The sequence below is a fragment of the Hydra vulgaris genome, chromosome 15, assembly GCF_038396675.1.
Source record: "Hydra vulgaris chromosome 15, alternate assembly HydraT2T_AEP".
Classification (NCBI taxonomy): domain Eukaryota; kingdom Metazoa; phylum Cnidaria; class Hydrozoa; order Anthoathecata; family Hydridae; genus Hydra; species Hydra vulgaris.
The window spans coordinates 6264626-6285811 of record NC_088934.1 but is presented as its reverse complement, the minus strand read 5'-3'; the positions used below and the strand labels follow the sequence as shown (position 1 = coordinate 6285811).

At 28.0% G+C, this 21186-nt stretch overlaps 1 protein-coding gene across 6 annotated transcripts in view; it reads right to left on the bottom strand.

Moving 5' to 3' along the window:
- The window catches only part of LOC136072054 (uncharacterized), a 35337-nt gene that overhangs the window by 4982 nt on the left and 9169 nt on the right, over positions 1-21186 (bottom strand). For 4 of the 6 annotated variants that reach the window (XM_065820111.1, XM_065820112.1, XM_065820113.1 and 1 more), the window contains 3 exons: positions 18860-18906; positions 8158-8259; positions 2750-2762 (listed from right to left, as the gene is read on the bottom strand). In XM_065820111.1, the coding sequence (XP_065676183.1) occupies positions 2750-2762; positions 8158-8259; positions 18860-18906 (162 nt within the window). Of the gene's footprint in view, positions 1-37; positions 2763-8157; positions 8260-14392; positions 14982-18859; positions 18907-21186 lie in introns of those variants that run through there. The other 2 variants (XM_065820115.1, XM_065820116.1) reach the window with 2 other exon arrangements.

Below are 21186 nucleotides of genomic sequence, written 5' to 3'. Positions count from 1 at the left end.
AAACAATTAAAAAAAAAAAAAAATATTTATAACTTACGTACTGTAAGAGAATCCAACAATCACAATATATAAAAAGAAAAAGAAAACAAATATTAAAAGTTTTATCAACATAAATTAAGAGGTGTGTAAAATTAATTTCAGTTTGTTATCCCTTTTTTTTCACTCAGGTTTTGTTAAAGTTGCATTTTAATTGAGCCTAAACATTTAGTAACTATAAAGGAGGTTTTCTACCAATAAATAACATTGTTCAAAGAAATTTTGAATGCGAAACTACCCGGTGGGAAATAAGATAGTGACTAGCTAGCTTCATAGCTATTTTCAAGAATTTTCTTTTTCCTAAAGTCTTTAACATCTTTAAAAATTTGATTTATAGTGTTGAATCTATCATAATTATGAGAATAATTGAACTTTAAACATTGTGATTTTGTCGCTAGCTACATATCGTAGCTTTGTAGCTAGCTACAAAATATCTACAAATTTATACCTAGTTGATAGCTACATATCAAAATTTTTTAGACAGCGATTTTATTAAGATATGACATTTGCTACAATAGCCAGTGGGTCTTTAGCTTATTAAGCTAGCTGTCATCGTAGCCAAATCGCAGTCTTTATCTTTACAAATATCAATAGATTTTGATAACTTAAAAAAGCTACCAATCCTCGTAGCCAATTTACTGTTTTTATCGTTACGATTTTATTTAGCCATTTGCTAGCCGATTTCCCACTGGGTATTTATGTCATTGTTCAAGTTCAAACCTAATTATTTTTAATTAGTTTTATTATGACTTTTATTTTAATGATTTCAGTTTTTTTAAGTTCAAAAAAAAGAAAAGATTTTTAAAATATTTTAAAAATATTTTCCAGTAATGCTATTATTTTAAAGTTAACATGAAAATGAAAAAAAAACAACAACCTCTTTAAAGAGGTTAATTTTAAAATAATAGCATTATGGGAAAATATTTTAAAAATATTTTACTTTAGCTTTTGAAATCATTAAAATAAAAGTCATATAATAAAACTAATTAAAAATAATTAGGTTAATTATAATTATATAAGGTTATATTAGGTTATATAACTATATAAACCCACCTTTTATTATCATATTTGCATAAATCAAACTAAAATTATTTACTTACCCCCTGAAAATTGATAGAATAAATCGATCAGCCACAATATGAAAAGAAAAGAACATTAAAATATATCAAAATAAGATTTTAAAACTTATGTAAAATATAAAATAAAGTATTATATTTATTTAAGATACCCGGGGGAGTAACTTCTGAAGTCACTTGAATAGAACAGAAATTAAAATATACATATTTAAACCATTATAACCTTATTTTATGCTAAACAACATTTTGGAACAATTATAAATAAATAAGAAAGCTTTACTCCTTTAAAATTCAGTTTTATTTGACCAGTTAGTACATATGATTGGTGATTGGATGGCCCAAACTTAATTTACTTTTTCTTATTATTTGTAATAACATTAAGTTAAATATTTATAGTCAGACTTTAAAGTTAAAAGAATACCTTCTATAGACTTCAATTGAATTAAATGAAATAATTTAATTTAAGTTATCAGTCCACTAATTAAAATATCAAGTTGTACAAGACACTTAAAATAACTATAACTGTCTAATTGATCTTTTGATCTTTGGAAACAGAATTTTAAACACAAGACACAAACTACAGGAAAGTCTAAAATGGTCAAAAATTGCGTGATATAATTTGTATTTGACCCCAAAGAAAATTTAATCACAATTAATTATTTGGCAATTAAATAGCAAACTATATTAAATTAGCTTTATTTGTTAAAGTTTAACGACACTCTAAGGAGTGTTAAACCTCAACCAAAGATAATTTAAAAAATATTTTAAACACTAATTTGAAGATAATTTAAAAGATAAAAAGATAAAAATCATCGATATTTTAACATTCCCTAGGAAGTCGTTAAAATTTAGCAAATAAAGCCAATTATCCAAATTTGTTTTCAAAGCAAGGTTTTTATTGAAAATGTTTATAAGTTATTCTTAAAAAAAGATTTGTAAGTGTAAATTATAAAATTAGATTTTAAGCATGTTGTAATTTAATAAAGAGTTACTGCTTAATAATTGACTGTAGTAAAACAGACAATAGTTTTTTTTATAATTCATATATTCAATATGCACAATGCAGTTCACATATACACAATAATTTTCCATTGTTTTTTCAATTTGCTTTAGCTAACGGTCTTGTTACATACCATCATCAACATGGAAAAGCATTTAACCAGAAAGTTTACATAACTAATTTGTGAATCAATTTCGAATTCCAAAAATATTTTGGTAGTTATACCACAGGACAACTGTTATGGAAGGAGGATGGGGAGGGGCTCCACATTCACATGGCACAAGATCTATGTAACTATAATATATTAATATCCCAATAGTTCGATTCAAAATTCGCATCCAACAATTTTATTTCATACAATAATTTCATATTATTTAAACAGCCTGCCTATTAGGCCTAATTTGCTACTTTTTCAAACAACATGTTGTGTAAAATATATAGATATACAGAAATATATTTTCAAAAAATCTAAATAACAGAAGGGGCTATTGTTCCCATTGCTCTCCGCCCCATGCGCCCACATGCAGATGTTTGTTTTAAAATTATAAAGTTGAAACTATTAAATATTACCTTGTCAGGCCAATAGTAGTTAACAAATGTACTCAAATTTATAATTATTTTCCATATTAAGAACTCACCGTGAAAATATCCTAAAAAAATACAACACATTATCAAAATAAAACTTTTTATAGGATCATTCCATATCAAATGAGCTAAATCTTTCCAGGTTATCATCTATGATATTCAAGAAGTTCGTATCTTTTGTAGAATTTATAGAAATATGAATTTTTCAAAACTTTAATCCTGTATCTCTTAGCATTCTAATGTTTTCCAAAAATTAAAGACATTCTAATTTAAGCACATTACTGTACTTTTTTTTTTTTTTAAACTATATAAATAAAAAAACTAACTACTTTAATCTTATCAAAAATTAAATTAATGATAGCAATCTACCTCAACTTTTAAAAAAAGTAAAACTTTAAAAAATTCAGCAATTTGGAACTTTAAGATTCAGAAAAAAACACTTTGAAAAAAAAATTTGTATTATTCAACAATATAATTCAATAATGAAAGTTTTAATAAAGCTTATAAAGCTGAGATACAGGTAAAATACTTATATTTTTATGAATTCTGAAGTGAGAATCTAAAAAATAAAACCAACAAATCCTTACCTAACAGGGTTATACTTTCAAAATTATTATAAAAATTTCTCATTTTTTTAAACAATGTTGAAATAAATCTAAATTTAGAAATAGGCTTTAATAATCCTTTTTGTTTTACATGTTTTACAACAGTAACCTTTTTTGTTTTTCATGTTTTACAACAGTTAATGCAACATATAATGAGGAAGAAAACAAAATTGATTTGCATTCTGGAATGTACTTTTCTTATGTGCGTGATAATAAGTGCTACAGTTGCAAATGATTCAGATTTTTATGTAAAATTTATACAACAAGATTGAATAAACTTTAAATAGCTCAGAAGTAAAGACAAATATGCTCTTTTTATAAATATTATATATGTAATATGCAATGCAAAAGTAAAAACTCTGAATATGCAGGGTCAATATTTTTAAACTTTATCCCTATATTTTTAAATTTTTAAAAAAGTATTAAAATTTATTTTTGTAAAATTATTATTATTATTTTAAGTCAAAAGTCGAAGTGTATTACTATTGTCATTTTGATTTTAAAATATTTATTATTATTTTATTTATTTTAAATAATTTGTTTTTTATTTAAATGGCTCCAAACAAAGAGTCCTTTTTGAATAATGCAATAAAGTACTCGAAATAGATCAATATCTTTAATATTCAAAATAGCCAAAATTTTAGAATGCTTGAGTTAAAGTTTTGAGCAAATTTATTTTTGCCACAAAAGCCAGATGCGTAAACTTCTTAAAATTAAATGTTTTAACTTCATAAAAATCTGAAACAATTATTAAATTGGGAAACTTTCAATACTGGCTCATTTGATAAAGAATGACCTAAAAAGTTATAACACTTTTTCGAAAACAACCTTTATACAAGCGCACACTTTAAACATGCACATTAAACCACTGTATAAACACTTTTGTTATTTTTGGGGAAAAAGTATTTAACTATTTGTGTGTTATTTCAAATTAGGAAAAACCAAATATTTTTCAAAGTCTTTATTTATGAACCATTCTTCAAATTTTGTTTGTTCACAGAAAGCTCTGTAAAAGTTGCAGCGTAAAAAATAAGTTAAGGTATTTTACCATAAGCAGGGGCTTAAATATTTAACACTGTAAATTCGACAATATTTGATTAAAAATACTTTAATAAATACTTTAGGATAAAACAATTTATTCCAAATGAATTGTTTACGTTTAAATATTTCTAACATTTTGTACTACAATAGAAAAACTTTTCTTATAGTCATCATATTAAGAAACAACACACTGGATGTTTTTACAAAAATATTAAAGTGTGTTTGAACCTTAAAAATCACATTTATTTATGTCTCAATTTTCAAGATCATACAGGCATGTTTGCTCTTTTCAATATATATTTGTAACAAAAAAGTAAAATATTCTGAATGAAATTATGCCTTTAGAGTCATAATTTCATTCAACTTCATCTAAAGCTTTTTATGAAATTAATAATGTGTTTAAATAGAATGAAATTCAATTTAATTTTGCAGTTCTTTTTACCTATTGAGAATTTTTCCGCCAGATCAGTGAAAGAAACTCAATAAAACTAGTTTGGATAGCTTGTTCTAACTTTCTAAAAAGGAAAGGGTTCTAATCTTTATAAAGCCGTATCTTTTAGCGCCAAAATATATTTTGATAAAATTTGAAACCTAAATATTAGCACAATAATAGTTGAAAAAAAGAATGTCTCATCTCTACTTAGACTCAAATGCATAAATCTTGAAACAAAAAGTTCAGACAAATGAAATACAGTATTTGAAATTTTTTAATTTGTTACAAAAAAAAATATATAGAATTTTTTCAACATAAATATATCTTTACACAACCCGAGTGTATTAAACAACAACAGCTTTAATTTTCTCGCCATGATAGACATTTTTCTCAGCCACAACAAACTTTTTCAGTGTGTTGTTTAGATTTTTTTAATGTACTTTGCCTCATTTTGATCTTTTGCCCATCAAAACACTCTTTGAGATGGAACCTGACTATCTGAAACTTCCATTTAATTGAAATCTATTTTGCAACTACATCATTGACATATAGGTTGAAGTGAACCATGGGCTACACAAAGTTATCTATTTTCTCTTTGTAGGATATATATTACTTTGTCGGATATATTATGCATCCTTCCGAAATGGGATTCAGCAACTAAATCAAACAAAGGATAACAATTAATTTGCTGAAATTTATTTGAACAATTTATTAATTAACAATTTATTTGCTGAATAATACTAACTAATTCGTATCTATAACATTATGGAGAGGTTTTATTGGGTCCATCAAATCCATTTTTCTTCAGAAAAAGTTTTTGCCTTTCTTATATTGACATTTTTTGACACAGTAAAACTTATCCAAGGTGAACTGTTTGTACATCAGCATAAATATTCTCTTGTATTCCGGATCTTTTTCCTATCTTCTTTATTATAACTAACACAATTTTGCTCAATTTTGAAGATCATGAATTATCTTTAAGAGATTTGGAGATTTATAACAGTTGTTTTTTTGTTGCAATTTTTTTTTTGATGGAACTTTAGTTTCTTTGTAGGTAAATTCGTGGTAAAGAAGGATTAAGTTTACAACTACTTCTAGTACACTGCTGTATGTAGCTAATAACATATTTGCAGTTGTCATCTTTTTAATGGCAACTGGAATTGCGCTGTTTGCTTGTATCCTTCCTACCTTTTTAACTTAATGACCAACATCTAACCGGGAAGTCTCTACAGCTATACTAATTGCCTTATCTTTCAGTTTAAATCTATTTAATCTTATCTTGCAACTTCCATAAATTCCAAAAATCAATGAACTATTCCTTTCCTAAAAAGGCATTTTTTCTTTATAGACACAACAAGAGCATCTGTTTTCTTTTTTTTGAGCGGGTTTTCGCTCTTTGCTTGCACATATTAGGCCGGGTCAATAAAAATGTGCAATTGCTTTTATTTATAAAAAATCAAAAGGGGTTTATTTACGTAAATTTGACCAATTACTGAGTAAAATTAATTGCTCATTTTTATTCACCCGACCTATTGAACTACAGTTTTACTTTTGACATATTCATATTTAAAGTTTTCCCTCGCAGAGTATTTAATGAAACGGAATATTCAAAATTCCATTAAGTTCAATAAAAATCAATAGACCAAATAATTTCCTACGTCGATTTAGAAATAATTTTTTTTTTTTTGAACTTTGACAAAATATTTTGTCAGAATTAATAATAATAATAATAATAATAATAATAATAATAATAATAATAATAATAATAATAATAATAATGATAATATAATAACAATAATAATAATAATAATAATAATAATAATAATAATAATAATAATAATAATAATTCGCATTGTAAGTTAGTAGATATATATCTACTAACTTACAATGCGAACTTGATGGTGAGCTGTCTTTTGCGTTTCAGAAACCTGTTCCAAAATGTTTCATTTAAAAGTTTGCTAAAATCTCTAAAAATCCGTCATTTATGAGGATATAAAGATGATAGTTTTTTATCTTTTAAATATTTCTTTGCTCTATTCAGATTTGGTAATAACAAAAATTTTAATTTTTTCAGATTTGGTACGCGTCGTGCGCCTCATTTTTCCAAATGCTTTTATCAACTCGTCGTCTGTCTGTTTGTCTGTGAGCATCAAATCTTGCAATCAACTTTTGAGTCACTTCGTGATGATAGATTTTCTTCTATGCTGTTTTGCATACATACTCTTGCTTGATGACAATTCCTACTGATTCTCGCGTTTAGCTTACTTGGTACTCGTAAACAGGATGTCTAAGGTCGGAGACCCTCTTCCTGAATTTTTTTTGTTTTTTAACACACATAAAGCCGAATGTTAATAAAATAAAATAGTAATATCAGAGAAAATTTATTGCAAAATTTGTGTTTTAATAACATATAAAAGCATTGGGTTTTAAAAATTCGTTTTTAATTTTACTTGTTAGATGAAAGGTTTCAAAATTTAAAAAAAATCGAAGTTTGTTTTTGAATGATTATCATGTGGTTTTTGTACTGGAAAGACCTTAAAAAAATCTGAAGTGAAGATAAATTTAACTGAAACCTTTAAAAAGAGCAGTGCGGATAAAACTTTTTTAAGTACACTGGATTTTTTTTTTTTAATTGTTTGTCTATTATCAGTAAGAGGTTTGAATTAACTCCACACCAAAGATTCTGCAAGTTATTATTGGCCTATTTTAGAATTGATACAGATCCATTGTTCAGTCCTTTAAATAAATCTTTCATAATCCGGCTAGTTGCCATATAGCAAAGACAAGTTCAGCTCATTAAAGAGCATCATAACACGTTTCGACGGACCAAGAGTAAGTGAGTTTTAGAAAGAACGAAGTAAATAAGAGTGAAAGTAAGTAGTAGTCGAGTTAGAAAGATACATAAAGTAAGCGGACAGACCTTGCACTGAATGTTGGAATTTAAGAACCTATTAAAGACTTTTTTTAATATTTTTTTAAAAAAGTTTTATTGTTTTGGTCTTAACTCTTATACCCCCACCCCCACCATTGTCAATAACTATCAAACTTTTCAGTAACCTTCTCTATTTACTGACAATCTATGTATGTCCCTTTATATTATACATCTACCCACGTAAAGACATGATAAAATAAATTTTTTATCGACTTTTGTAGTTTACTGTAAACTGCCGTTGGTATCTTTTTTTTTTTTATTTACAAAAATTACAGTTTTTCCGTTCTATATAACAATACATTAATCCCACACTAAGCCAAATGCTAACTTGTTCAAGACAGTGGTTTAATGGTCATAATCTTATTTTAAATATTAATATACTATTATTTTAAAAAAAAATGTAAGCGCACTCTCACACACATTTACTTTTCACAAATGAACACATTTACTTTTTTATTAAGCAGATCTTTATCGTTTCCATAGTACTGCTTCAACTTCAAAATGTCACATTCTGCAGCGGCACTGAACCAACTTTTTTCCAGTTTATTCAACTTATAAATTAATAAAAAAAAAATAAACATTTTATTTAATAGTAGATTGTTTATTCCAGGCCCTTAGAAACAAAAATTATATTGGGGAGAGGGGGCAGTACTACCTCGAAATAGTTTTGAGGAACTTTATTTTTTTTAGTCATTTTTTCAGTCAATTTCTTCAAAATTATTTAATTGAAAAATTATTGGGGGGCCAAATACCCCTGCTGCCCCCCCCCCGTTGCTACGGGCCTGAATTCAAAAATAGTTGTATAACCTATTAGTGATGTTCCGATTGTGCATTTGTAGCCGATGAAAAGAAAAAGACCTAGCCCGATGAAAAAGACCAAACCCGACGAAAAGAAAAAGACCAATACCAATTAATTAATCAGTTATTAAAATGTTAAAAAAGTTAAAACCAAACACTATTTTAGGTCAAACCAGAATCAGGATCATTGCTACTGTAAAATGGAATCCAGTATAACCTGTCACATTTTCCTCTGCTTGGGTTTCTAGGCAACGATTAGGAGAAGTTAACTTTGACTTAAAACACCCCCATATTGAGGCTATTAGTTGAGTAAATGCTAGACACAGTGCTTTTATAAAAATACCTATATTGGGCAGATAAACCGGCTACTGATTATAAAAGAGCTCCAAGGTTATTTACTCCAAGGTTTATTGTAAAGTAAATATTTTCTGTTGACAAACCTTACACCCTTTCCTCATCTCGTAGATTGGCGGAGTTGTAAACCATAAAATGTTTACATCTCTGCTAGCTAGAAATTTGTTTCAAAATTTTTTGCCTGTGATGTTGAACGTTTGATCTTCTTGACTCTACTCGTGGTATTTTGCTTGTGCCTAATTAGTAGTGCCTATCCAACTCTTTTTGTCTCCTAATAAGGGTGCTCTAAAACATAGTTTAATGGTACTGAGGTTGGCTGGCAGTAAGGTTCCCAAATTTTGTGGTTGCTCTCAAAGAAGCGAGTTCCATCAATAGCTGTAAAATACCAGAGTATACTGCAAAACTGTTTATAATAGACAACACTCTTCTTTATTTCCTTATGTTGTCCAGATGTTTCTCCTCTATAAAGAAAGACCGATGACAATGCCGATTGTTAAAAAATGTGGCAGTTTAAGCTGATGTTGATTAATCGGTACATCACTATAAATTATATTCTATATCATATTTCGTAAAATGTATTATTTTTAAAAATTAACATAATTTTGGGTTTTTATTTGATTTTGTAAAAAATAATTTATTATTGAAATTATTCATTTAAACAAATGTATCAATTAACTAACGATTCAATTTTAAAAAAAATCGCAATAAATAACCGTTAAAAATATATATATTTTATAAAATTTCATTATTAAATACAAAAATAATTTTAAAGCATTTTAAAAAACCAGTCAGTCCTTCTGCTGGTCAGTAATTTATTCCTGGTACTCTATAACTTTAAAAATGTTTTCATAAATGATCTATTTATTTTCTGATCTATATTTTTTCCTAATTAAACTACTACTAATAACTTATTTTAAATATTTAACGACATTATGATAAAGTACCTAGAACCAAAAATAATAAAACGATCTAACTTTATCTTTTCGAGATGAATAAATACGTGCTCAAATACATTTTTTACGTATATTTATTTGTTAAATACGTGCTCAAATACGTGTTTATATTTTGTACGTATATTTATTTATCAAAGAAAAATAAAGACGTCTAAAAATGGTTTATTATTTCTGGTTCTAGGATTTTTCTTAAAAAATTATTTGGCAACATTTTCAGAATGTTGCCAAATAGTTAAAACAGGATTTTAATTAGTAGATGAATCGGGAAAAAATACTATAATTACATAAAAACTATAAATTATTTGATCAACGTCTGTTCCCCTCACAAGCTTATAATTTACTTGTAAAATATGTCATTTATTTTAATTTCTTACTTTCACGTGTTAAAGGTCAAGCAATTATTATGAAATTTGTTTACAACAGTTAGTCGTTTAAAACATAATATTGGAAGATTTTGTAAAAAATCGTGAAGATTTTACGTAACATTATTCTAGATGAACTAAAAACTTTTTTTTTAATATAATAGAATATGTTTGATTTGAGGTTACTAAAAGGATGGGTAGAATTCAAACACCAAATCAGCAACTTTACTTTTATGTTGTTGCTTTTTTGATGCCTTACTTCAAAATTTCCACCAGTTCAGTTTTCACGTAGCTTTGCGCAATCAAACTGTACTAAAATGTATTTTGATTTTACGGTTACGCGTTAAAATGTGTATTATATTTTTATGAAATAGAGTGGAAACGTTGTTTTTAAACTTATTCTGATTATAAAAATTAGGTTTTTAACATACAGGGAAAAGATGTCAAAAGTTAGATTTGGTGGCAAGAAATATTTCTGGATAATCTTTTATCTAGGGTAAATTAATTTTTCAGATAAAAACCTATTTTTGAATTTGTTTCTTTAGTTTGATCAAGAGATCGATCTAAAAAACCTCCTTACATCGTTATCGCTTTTTGATATTGCTGTCTGTTATACTTTTGAAAAACTGAAATAACTAAGGAGACCTTGACTTTTAGACAGTTGCAACAACTAGATTTTTAGATATCAGATGTCTTTAGAGTTAATCTTAATGATAATATTTTTTTAGAAAAAAAAAATTATCATTTAAATCCATTTTAAAAAGTTTAAAACTACACAAGATATTTAAATTCATTTCTCCTTAATTTGTTTTTGGTAGTTTGCACTAAGTAATTAATAAATTATCATTGATACTTTTTCCGGATTTGAATTTAAAAAATCATTTTTAGTTTTCATTGTAAACTGAATTTTCTCTGCTGTATAACGCGGCAAATGATTTGATTGTCTGTTTTTAGTCGTCATTGATTTCGTCATCGTTGTCGCCGGTTTTTATTTAATAATTTAAACAAATAATTCTTTTAAAAAACCAAAACGCAATTTTTGAACATAAATCCCATATGAGTATGTGCAAAAAAATAAGTTGACCCATAAAGGGGTAAAATATACCATATAAATAATTGTACTTTATGCTCAAATGAATTGAATCGAACTTAGTTCTTTGATTTATTTCTCGTTATCATTCCTTAATTCAAGACATGTTTATTATGCGTGCACTGCAATGCGTGCACTGCAATGCCTGCAATAATTATAAAAAAATAAATGGCGTCGTGACACCGCGTTGAACTTCATATAGTATTATTTTTATATCTATGGTTCTTGTTAAAAAAACTTTTATTTTTTGTTTAAATAATTATTTGTATCAGGTATTCTAGAGAGATAGAGGAAGAGAGACAAAAAAGAAAAAGAAAAAAAAACACACACAAAAAAAACAAAAACGGTGTAAATAATTAAAAACAGGCGATAAGATTGGCGACTTTAAACAGATTTTTTCCAATATTTCAATTTTTTTTACTACCATGAATACTTTAATTTTGTTCCAAATCTTTATTGCTACTACATAATTAGGGCTATTGGAGGTAAAAGTACGGTGTTAATTAAAGTAGTGAAGACTGTTAATTATCAAGAAAAATTAATATAAATTATAAAATTGATTAACATTAGCTCTTCGTAATTAAATAATTAAACAAAACGTGCAGTAGTCGGGTTAAAATGGGGCAAGATGGCTTTTTATATTACAGGTCAACAAAAATATTTTAAATGTGAAAACGAAACTTAATATATAACTTGTATTTAAAAATACCAATTTGTTTACGTGATTTTATACAATAAGATTTTTTTACGCTTTAAAAAAATATTACAGTTTGGGTTATTGCTCACGGAGAGTTTCTACGGGTCTAATTTTTTTTGGGATAATTTTTGCGGCACGAGTTTATTTTGCAATACTATATCTAAAGTAATTGCAGTTTTTTAAATTTTTTAAAGTTGTAGACAGAAAACACATAGTTAGTCATTTTGAGCCATTTACGTGACCAAACGACAAATTTACGAACTTTACATCTTCATTTTTATTACTAAGTTTTCTACTTGCAAACTGAAACCTCATACAGGCAATGAATATTATGATATGACAAACATACTGATAAAACTTTATTGCTTCATGACTGACAACTTTGCAAAAACATTGAATTTTCAAAATGTTTGCCATCTTTTCTCGTCTTCCACTATATAATAGTTATTAACTTTAACACCATTGGGTGGAGATTTGACACCAGACAAACAACCTGCTTTTTGGCCTGTTTTGGTGTTAACTAAAAAGGCATTAACTAATACAAGATTCGACCAGAGCAAAACCACTTGTCGAAAAAATCATTTTGACAACTGGTTCATTGCATTTACATAAACACCCCAATGCTAATCATTTTGTTTAATAGTTTAAGAATTATTTACAATGAGATAGAGTGGGACAAGATGTCCTCCTTAACACACTTTACGTCACACATGAAATAATTTTGAAACTTTTTAAAGATAAAGAAACTTCTTAATTACTTAAAATTTAAAAAAAGCTAATTCAATCATTTGTAGCAAGTTACCCCCTGTATGGTGCAATAGAAATTAAACAATAAAACCTTTAAAGTGTTTACTTAAACTTTTGAAAATAGTAAATAAAATCTTATAGAACCTCATGCTTCACCAACTATTTTTACCTCTTTTTAAGGTTTAATAAAAAAACTAAACAATGTCATTCTACATTTAATTCACACAAATGCCCGAGGGCATTTTGACTTACAGAACATCTATTCCAACCCTACTCTATTATAAATTAAATTTAAGATAAATCTATGTAAAAGATATGCGAAAGAAACTTTTAATCGGTGAAAAAAATTAGAAAATATATTAGTCATTAATAGGTACAGGCTTGTAGCAACCGGGGAGTCAGCAGGGGCATTTGACCCCCCCCCCCCCCAAAAAAAAAATAATTTTTCAAATAAAAAATTTTTAAGCTAGTTTTTAGAAAAAAGCAAACGATTACAAATTAAGATATAGAAGAAAAAAAAGGATAGAAAAGACCTAATTTGTTACCCGTATTTCCGGCGTAAGTTCCTTTGACAAAAGTTTGTGACCTAATACTATTTGACCTACCCAGTAGTATTTCCCCCCATCGCTACAGTAGCGGATCGGGCCCAGGGCTATTTTTTGGAGAAAAAATGACTAAAAAAAAAAAGTGTCCCCAGCACTGCCCCCCTAAAATAATTTTTGTTCCTACGGGCCTGATAGGAATAAAAACTTCCAGTGTAATCAGGCTTTAATAATCGTCGACCTTTAAAAAATCTCTTGTATCTCGATTTGTCAAAAATTAGGTTTTAATTCTCATCATAGCATTAAACTTTTATAAGCATATTAAAACTCTATAATTAAATTGTTTTATTTGTGTTCTGTAAAAATTCCCACTCACCCTTTTATTAAAATCCCTCCACCACCACCCCTCCCTCGTTTATAAAATCTGGACTGGAAAATTCCCACTCCTACCATTTATTTTCACCCACCCAACACCCTTATCCACCTTGTATTAAGCACGCGAGAGTACGTTAAACCATCGAAATTAAACGTTATCTTGTCTCAATAGCTATCTTGCATATTCGACCAGAAAGTCTCATCGAGACAAAACAATACCAGAAAGAGCAATTGAGTCGAAACAATAACCTAACGGATTATTGTTCCTCACTTTAATTTACAAAGACATTGTTTTTCACTTTAATTTACAAAGACGTATAAAATATATATCAAGAATATATATATATATATATATATATATATATATATATATATATATATATTTATATAAATCTTTGTTAAGTTTACATTTAAATTTAGAACGAAAACTAGCAGTTTTATATATATATATATATATATATATATATATATATATATATATATATATATATATATATATATATATATATATATATATATATATATACACACATATATATATATATATATATATATATATATATATATATATATATATATATACATATATATACATATATATATATATATATATATATATATATATATATATATATATATATATATATATATATATATATATATATATATATATATATATATATAACTTTGGACTTGAAACTTTTTGCGTCATTTCAGCGAAAAAAGCATAAAATATTTAAAAACATTCAAAATTTTCAAAACTTACATTCATTCCGTTATTACTCAAGCTTGTTGCACTTGAAGTGCTTCTTCGCATTTTTCGAAAAGCATCTTCAAACCCCAAATAATAAGCCATTTTAAATGTAATTGATAATGTGTGGTTATGTAAAGGGATAAATATAACAAGTTATCAGAATTGCGACATTAAAACAAACCAATTGCACAATTTTTAATTAGAAAAATCATTTAATTTCTTTCATACGGAATAGTTTTTTAATAATTATTTCTTGTTCCAAAAACAAGACTATTGAGAGACTTCAAAAATTACGTTTACATTTGTCTACGAGCCAAATAATCGAAAGGTCCAAGTATATATAAAACGCAAAAATATTAAATATAAATGAAAGAACACAATGAAACCTGAAGGAAATGATTTAATTTGCGCTTAGTGAGTTTATATGAAATATGCATACGAATTCATCAAAATGTATTCGAGATAAATGTTTTATTCGACTCTTTATAGAAATTTGTAAACAGTTTCACATTAAACGTTTTTAAAAAATTTATCATAGCTGTAAATTTCGCATTAATATTCGTAGTAGTTTCTAAAAATTCTAAAAGCGGTAAACGATTACTAATCAAAAAGAACCAAACAATAGATATTTTTTCCAACAATTTTTTATTAAGTTTTTGTTTTGATGACAAGTCTCTAAGGATTCAATCATAAAAATTATTTCTCGTGATAATTCAATACAATTTAAGTTAAATTATTCTCTTAAAACATTTTGTCATTAAGAAATATATAAATTGAAGTAACTGTTTTATTGATTTTAATGAACAACAAAAAAAATTTGTTGTTCATTTCTCAACTTTCTTATTTTTCAAAATGTTCGAATAAGCATACCATAAGAAACAATTTTTCAAAACGAGTTGAAATCTTCAAGAGCAATCCAAACACGTACACTTAATAAAAAACTACGATAAAGCCTTGATTACAAACAATTGTTGATATTTTTGAAGCACTTTCTATAACTTTTAATGAGAAGGAAAGTTGAGGTAACGTAAACCTTTTAAATCACTTTTAAATCACATTTATTCGTTATTCTTCAAACTTATTTTTTTAAACTTAAAAATATCTTGCTCAGATATTAACTTTAAAGGTGTCCTCATTACGGTGGATTCATTCAAACTTTTATTATACTTAGCAAACGATGTTTACTATAGTAAACATAAATGCGTTTGAAAATATGAATTACATGATATTTAAAAAAGCTTATATCTTCATCCTATTATTTCAAATAACTTTCAACATAGATTTTATATTTTGAGCCTAAAATAAAAAACGTCCCTAAATTGTTGATACAAGGCTAGTTAAGTCGTTTGCTAGTGTTAGGGGCTAGGACAACAAGTTATCTTGCTGTCCTAACCTCTATCACAAGGATCGCGGAAAACATGAAGGATCGCGGAAAACATTGGTTAGGCTATATGGGTTAAGCCAGAATGGCTTAACCCATATAACCTAACCAATATGCAGTTTATGGTCTCATTATGAAGTATTTTGAACATACTTTCTTATGACAAAGTGGCCTCACCCACACTGATTTCTATTTCAGTATTTTATGCTCAAGTCAAATTTTAACGTTAACTAATTTTAATGAAAGCGTAGCGTAGCGGGGTTAGGCCACTCTGGCTATCAACGCCTCAATTGAAAAAAAATGCATAACACAAATAATATTGCCCTAAACTAAAAATATCTTTAAATGTATTTGATAGTTTTGAAATAAAAAATTAAAAAAGAATCACAAAGGTTCAATTAACAGCATAGAAAAAAGCATCTTGAACAAATTTATCAAGCTTTATTAAGGTGGCAGACAGATAAAATACTTATTTTAGAACAAAAATGTCAAAATATTGTTTTTAAGGTATCTTCTTCAAAAATTTATCCTTTTTCCTTTGGTGTACTTATAAAGCCTTAGTTATGTATTAAAAATCTAAATTAACAGCATTGTTTATCTTAGCAACGCCAGAGCAGACACAATCACATCTATTGTTTATTATATGAAAAATTTAAAAATTAAAAAAAAATAATTGGCAAGCCAATTTGTCTTTGAATTTTAGTCTACCATGTTTTTATTTGTTTATTATCTACTTCACTTTTAAAGAAATTTAAAATTTTAAAAAGGGTTCTTTTTTTTTTGTTTTGCACTTATTTTTGCATTTTCTGTAATATTTTATCAAGATTCTAAAACATGATTTTTTTTAATTCAATAAAGCTTTTAATATAAATTTCAGGATATATACTTAACAACATGAAAATTAGTTTGACAAATAGATTTTATTTATTTACTTTTAAAATTCATTGTTTATAGTATTCTTTAAATCCCTTTACATAACCACATTTCTTTGAACTTCTTGTAAATAATAAAAATTAACTTATTTAAAAAAATGGTTATATTTGTACAGGCCTATAGTCATCATGATCACTCTGCTACTGGTAACATATAATCCAGAGCAACCTGTTCCATGTCCTACTGCCTTGTAGGATTCGCCTTCTAAGCAAAGGCTAAAAGAGGTGTACTTTCTGTCATCAATACTACCTAATATCTGCCATGTCTATATTTGTGAAAGATATTTTTTTTTTGTCTTTTGTTAGGTGTCTTAGTTACTGTATTAGCTCACCTGGAATATATCTTTGATTTGTTAGATTTTTTTAATATTATTCCTAATGCATTTCCAAAATATCCCGTTCAATGTTTTATAATACTGTTTACAGGAAGTAACTTCTATTAAATATCTAAGGCCAAGTCAAGTTCAGGATCATCATTCTCATCCTACTACTGGTATGATGTAACCCTACATCATACCAGTAGTAGGGTGTACTACCTCCCCCATGCCCTGCTGCCTTGTAGGGTTTGCTTTTTTAGGCAAAGGCTAGGAGAAAAAAACTTCAAATTAAAATTTCCCTCTCTCAAGGCTCTTGGTTAGATAAAGACTAAAAATGGTGTCGTGATAAAATATTCATCTTGGGCAGATGTTAACTTCATCTAGCTGCTGTCTTCTAGAAGGCCTCCCAGGCAAAGACTTTAGAGGTAAGCAAAATAATTTTGTTGACCAGCCTTAAGACTGGCTGAGGCTTGACAGCTTAATAGATGAAGAAGGGGTGTGAAACTTTGTACCCTTCCTTCATCTATTAGGCTCCCCCATTATTTCACTTATTTGTTGAGAAATCAGATTCTTTTACCATTCTTTTATGAGCTTACCCTTATCACCTTTTCGCTCTACACCTTTCGCTTTGTTTTTTATCGTTTTCCTTCTTCTCAAAACTGCATTCTTTTAAATGTAATTTCTGATCAAAAATGACAATTTTCTTTCTCTTTACCTTTCCGTCAATATTGTTGTTATTGGAGACAGGGCCGTACCGAGCCAATTTTTCGTTTCGGACAAGAAAAGAAAATTGCGCCCCCCCTCCCCCACAAAAAAAAAAAGAAGAAAATCAAACGAAAAAAACGATTTATTGATCACAAAATTTATCATATCAAGTTATAAGTAAAATTTGTCATTAAGGTTGCACAAACTTTAGTTCAATGTCACTTTTCTGGCTTTTCTTGAGGCAAATTCACTAATGACAACATCAAAATCAATGTTGTTTGCCACTTCATTTTCAATTGAAATTATAGCCAAACTAGACAAACGTTCTTGGCCCATTGTTGACCTCATATAGTTTTTTATGAGCTTAAGTTTACTGAAACTTCTCTCACACGTAGCAACTGTGACTGGTATGGTGAGGAAGATACGAATAGCAATTGCCGTGTTGGGATAAGCATCAGTCAAAGAATATTTATGAATGAGCTGCAAAATGTCGATCGGGCTAGATTTTTCAAAGCTGTCCATCATTGCGGCAGCTTGATATTTAAAGCTTGCCATTTCTGACTGGAAATCGGAGAATCTAAATCTGCCTTGTAAATTTGCAGCTTTTTTCTTGAGTTCATTCACTGAACTTTTAGAGAGTGAATGCCCACTGAGGAAGTCAAAATCAGAGGATACAGCAGACATAGCCTCAAACTGCCACTCAATTTGTGTAACAATGCTGTTACACAAATTGAGTGGCAGTTTGAGGCTATGTCTGCTGTAAAAACGTGTAGCGGTAAATTAAAAATCTAGCAAACTAGAACTTCCAAGTCTTGATTTCCCGGTAAACTTTGACGTCATGAGTCATATTTTCCCATGAAATTATGATCGAAGCGGTAAATTAGGACTTTAAAAAGTATAACTTAAAAGTTGCAATCGATTAGCACACAAGGTTGTGTCAACGTTGAAACAACGTCGGAAGCATTGGGCCTACGTTATTCCGTGATGTGCTATATGGGTAGATGTTGAAAATATTACTATAGATGGAAAATAATCAGCTATAAACCATTAAATTTAAGTAAAATTATAATAAAAATGATTATCCCAACTTTAACTAACCAACACCAATAAATAGTTGCTATAGCACATAGATTAAAAAAAATACCTCAGTGACTTTTTTGTCTTTATGAAAAGATTTGAATGTTCTAGAATCTATACAACATATAAAAAAAGTTTTAAATGTTCTACTATTTATAAACATAAAATTGTATAAAAAAACATAAAACTGTTTTAAACTTTTTAGAAGATTTTATGTGTTCAGTGTTTAGTAAAGTTAGAATTAAGTTTAGAAGGTTAGTTTAGTATAGTTAGAAGCAAGTTTAGAAACCTGGTGTTTAGTAAAGTTTAGTAACCAGATTATTATATTATTTTACATTGCTGTGTAGTTTTTATCGTATAAAACGTAAATGTAATGTACGTACGTAATGTGAACGTATAAAAAAACTTTTAGATCATAGAAGTGTTAACTAGAGATGTCACGAATAGTGATTTTGCCAATTACGGAATAACGAATATTCGGCATGAATCTTTGCCGAATAGCCGAATATTCAATAACACTTAGAAAATTTTTTAGGTGACAGTTTCCAACCTGCATTAGTAAAGTGAATACCGTAATTACGCTACGGGTAATTATGCATATTTGTTTTATATGTGGGTTCGAGCATGTTAATTGTTCACTATTTATTACGTCAAATTTTGTTCTTTATAGGTTATATTTCTTACATACGTAAACGTAACGTATACGTAAGACATATACACAATAAGTGTAGTTCTATAGTGAAAGCTTTAGAGCATTTAGTGGCAATTGCGTTGTTTGCTTTTATATTAATTGTTAATGTATTTATAATATAAATTGTCACTAGAATTTGTAAATAAACAAATTGAATTTACTAAATACTTAACTAGAGCTCCGCCGATAAACTCAAAAAGTATTTAATAAATTCAAGAGGGAGCAAAAATGAGGGTTCTCTCACTTATACTGACTCTAAAATACCTGCAGTAACAGGTATGTTAAAAAAGAAACAGTTAACTCTGAAAGAGACAGCTGAAAAGAAATTGTGTTGGGATAACACAATTTTTTGTTGTTGTTATGCTGACATGTGAACACGTCAGCATAACAACCAAAGTTTCTTAAGTTTTACTGCGCATATCTCCCGATTTTATTCTTGAACATGCTGTTTGCGCAATGAAGCCGTTTTCTGGTTTACATACTGGTACTAATATTGCAAAAGAACTCAATAATATTGCAGAAAGATGGAACATTTCACATAGCAAAATCCATTTGCTTGTCCATGACAGTAGAGCCAATATGATAAAAGGTTTACGAGCTGCAAATTATGATTCTGCCAAGTGTTTCATTTATTTACTACAACTAACTGTCAATGTATTGCTGAATTCTCAAATAGAAATCGTCACCCATTTTAACTACTCTAGTATAGCACAAGAAAAACTTAAATGCATTCATTAAGAACTTAAACTGCCGGACCACCAATTAATACAAGACATAAGCACACGCTGGAAATTAACATACTATTTATTGTCTTGTTGTAGAGCTTTAATCTGAACCTGAAGCGCGGTTCAACTTTAATGAAAATGACATATAATCGGTTGCAACTTTTCTTGACCCGCGCTTAAAACTAACTTCTTGGGTATAGTAAAAACACAAGGCCAAAATAAAAAATTCTTTTTGAAGCTTCTAGTAGCACCGATGATACATCTCTATTTCGGAAGAAAAAAACGTCAATGAAAATAATAAATAGTTTCTGGAAATGTTTTGAGGAAGTCGCTACAGAAAACACGCACACAGATGAAGATATCGAACATAAAAGATTAACAGCAAACGAAATTGATTTATTTATGAAAACTGTTCGCGTAGATCGGAAAGCAGACCCTTACAAGTGCTGGTCAGCTAATACAAAACAATATCTAGCAGAAGTTAATATTAATTTATCCTCTCCACGTAGTAGTGTGTATAGTAAACAGCTATTTTCGGAAGCAGGTATAATTGGTGATCAAAAAAATCTTATATATAATATATTATTAATTTGATTATTAGAATTGTGATTAATAGAATCTTATATATAATATATATACAATTTGTTCATTCTATTTATTGTATTAATTGTAGTAATATATTCTATTTCTAGGGCGATTTTTGTCATGCTTCAGTATTCAATGTTGCCGAATCGTGGGATCTCTGGTATTAACGTTTACAAATAGTTCAAAAATTATTCTAGAATTTTTTTTTTTTAAAGCTTAGATTTTTTATTCTTGCTTTTCTTGCTTCTAGATCATCCAGCTTGGAACCAACTTTTCTTGATTGCATTCTTGCTTCTAGAGCTCTTTTAGACTGTTAGCATTCTTCTAGAGCTTTCTAGAGCTTGAAATCTCCAATTTCAAAGTCATTTTTTTTTAGCGTACGGTATTCTAAAC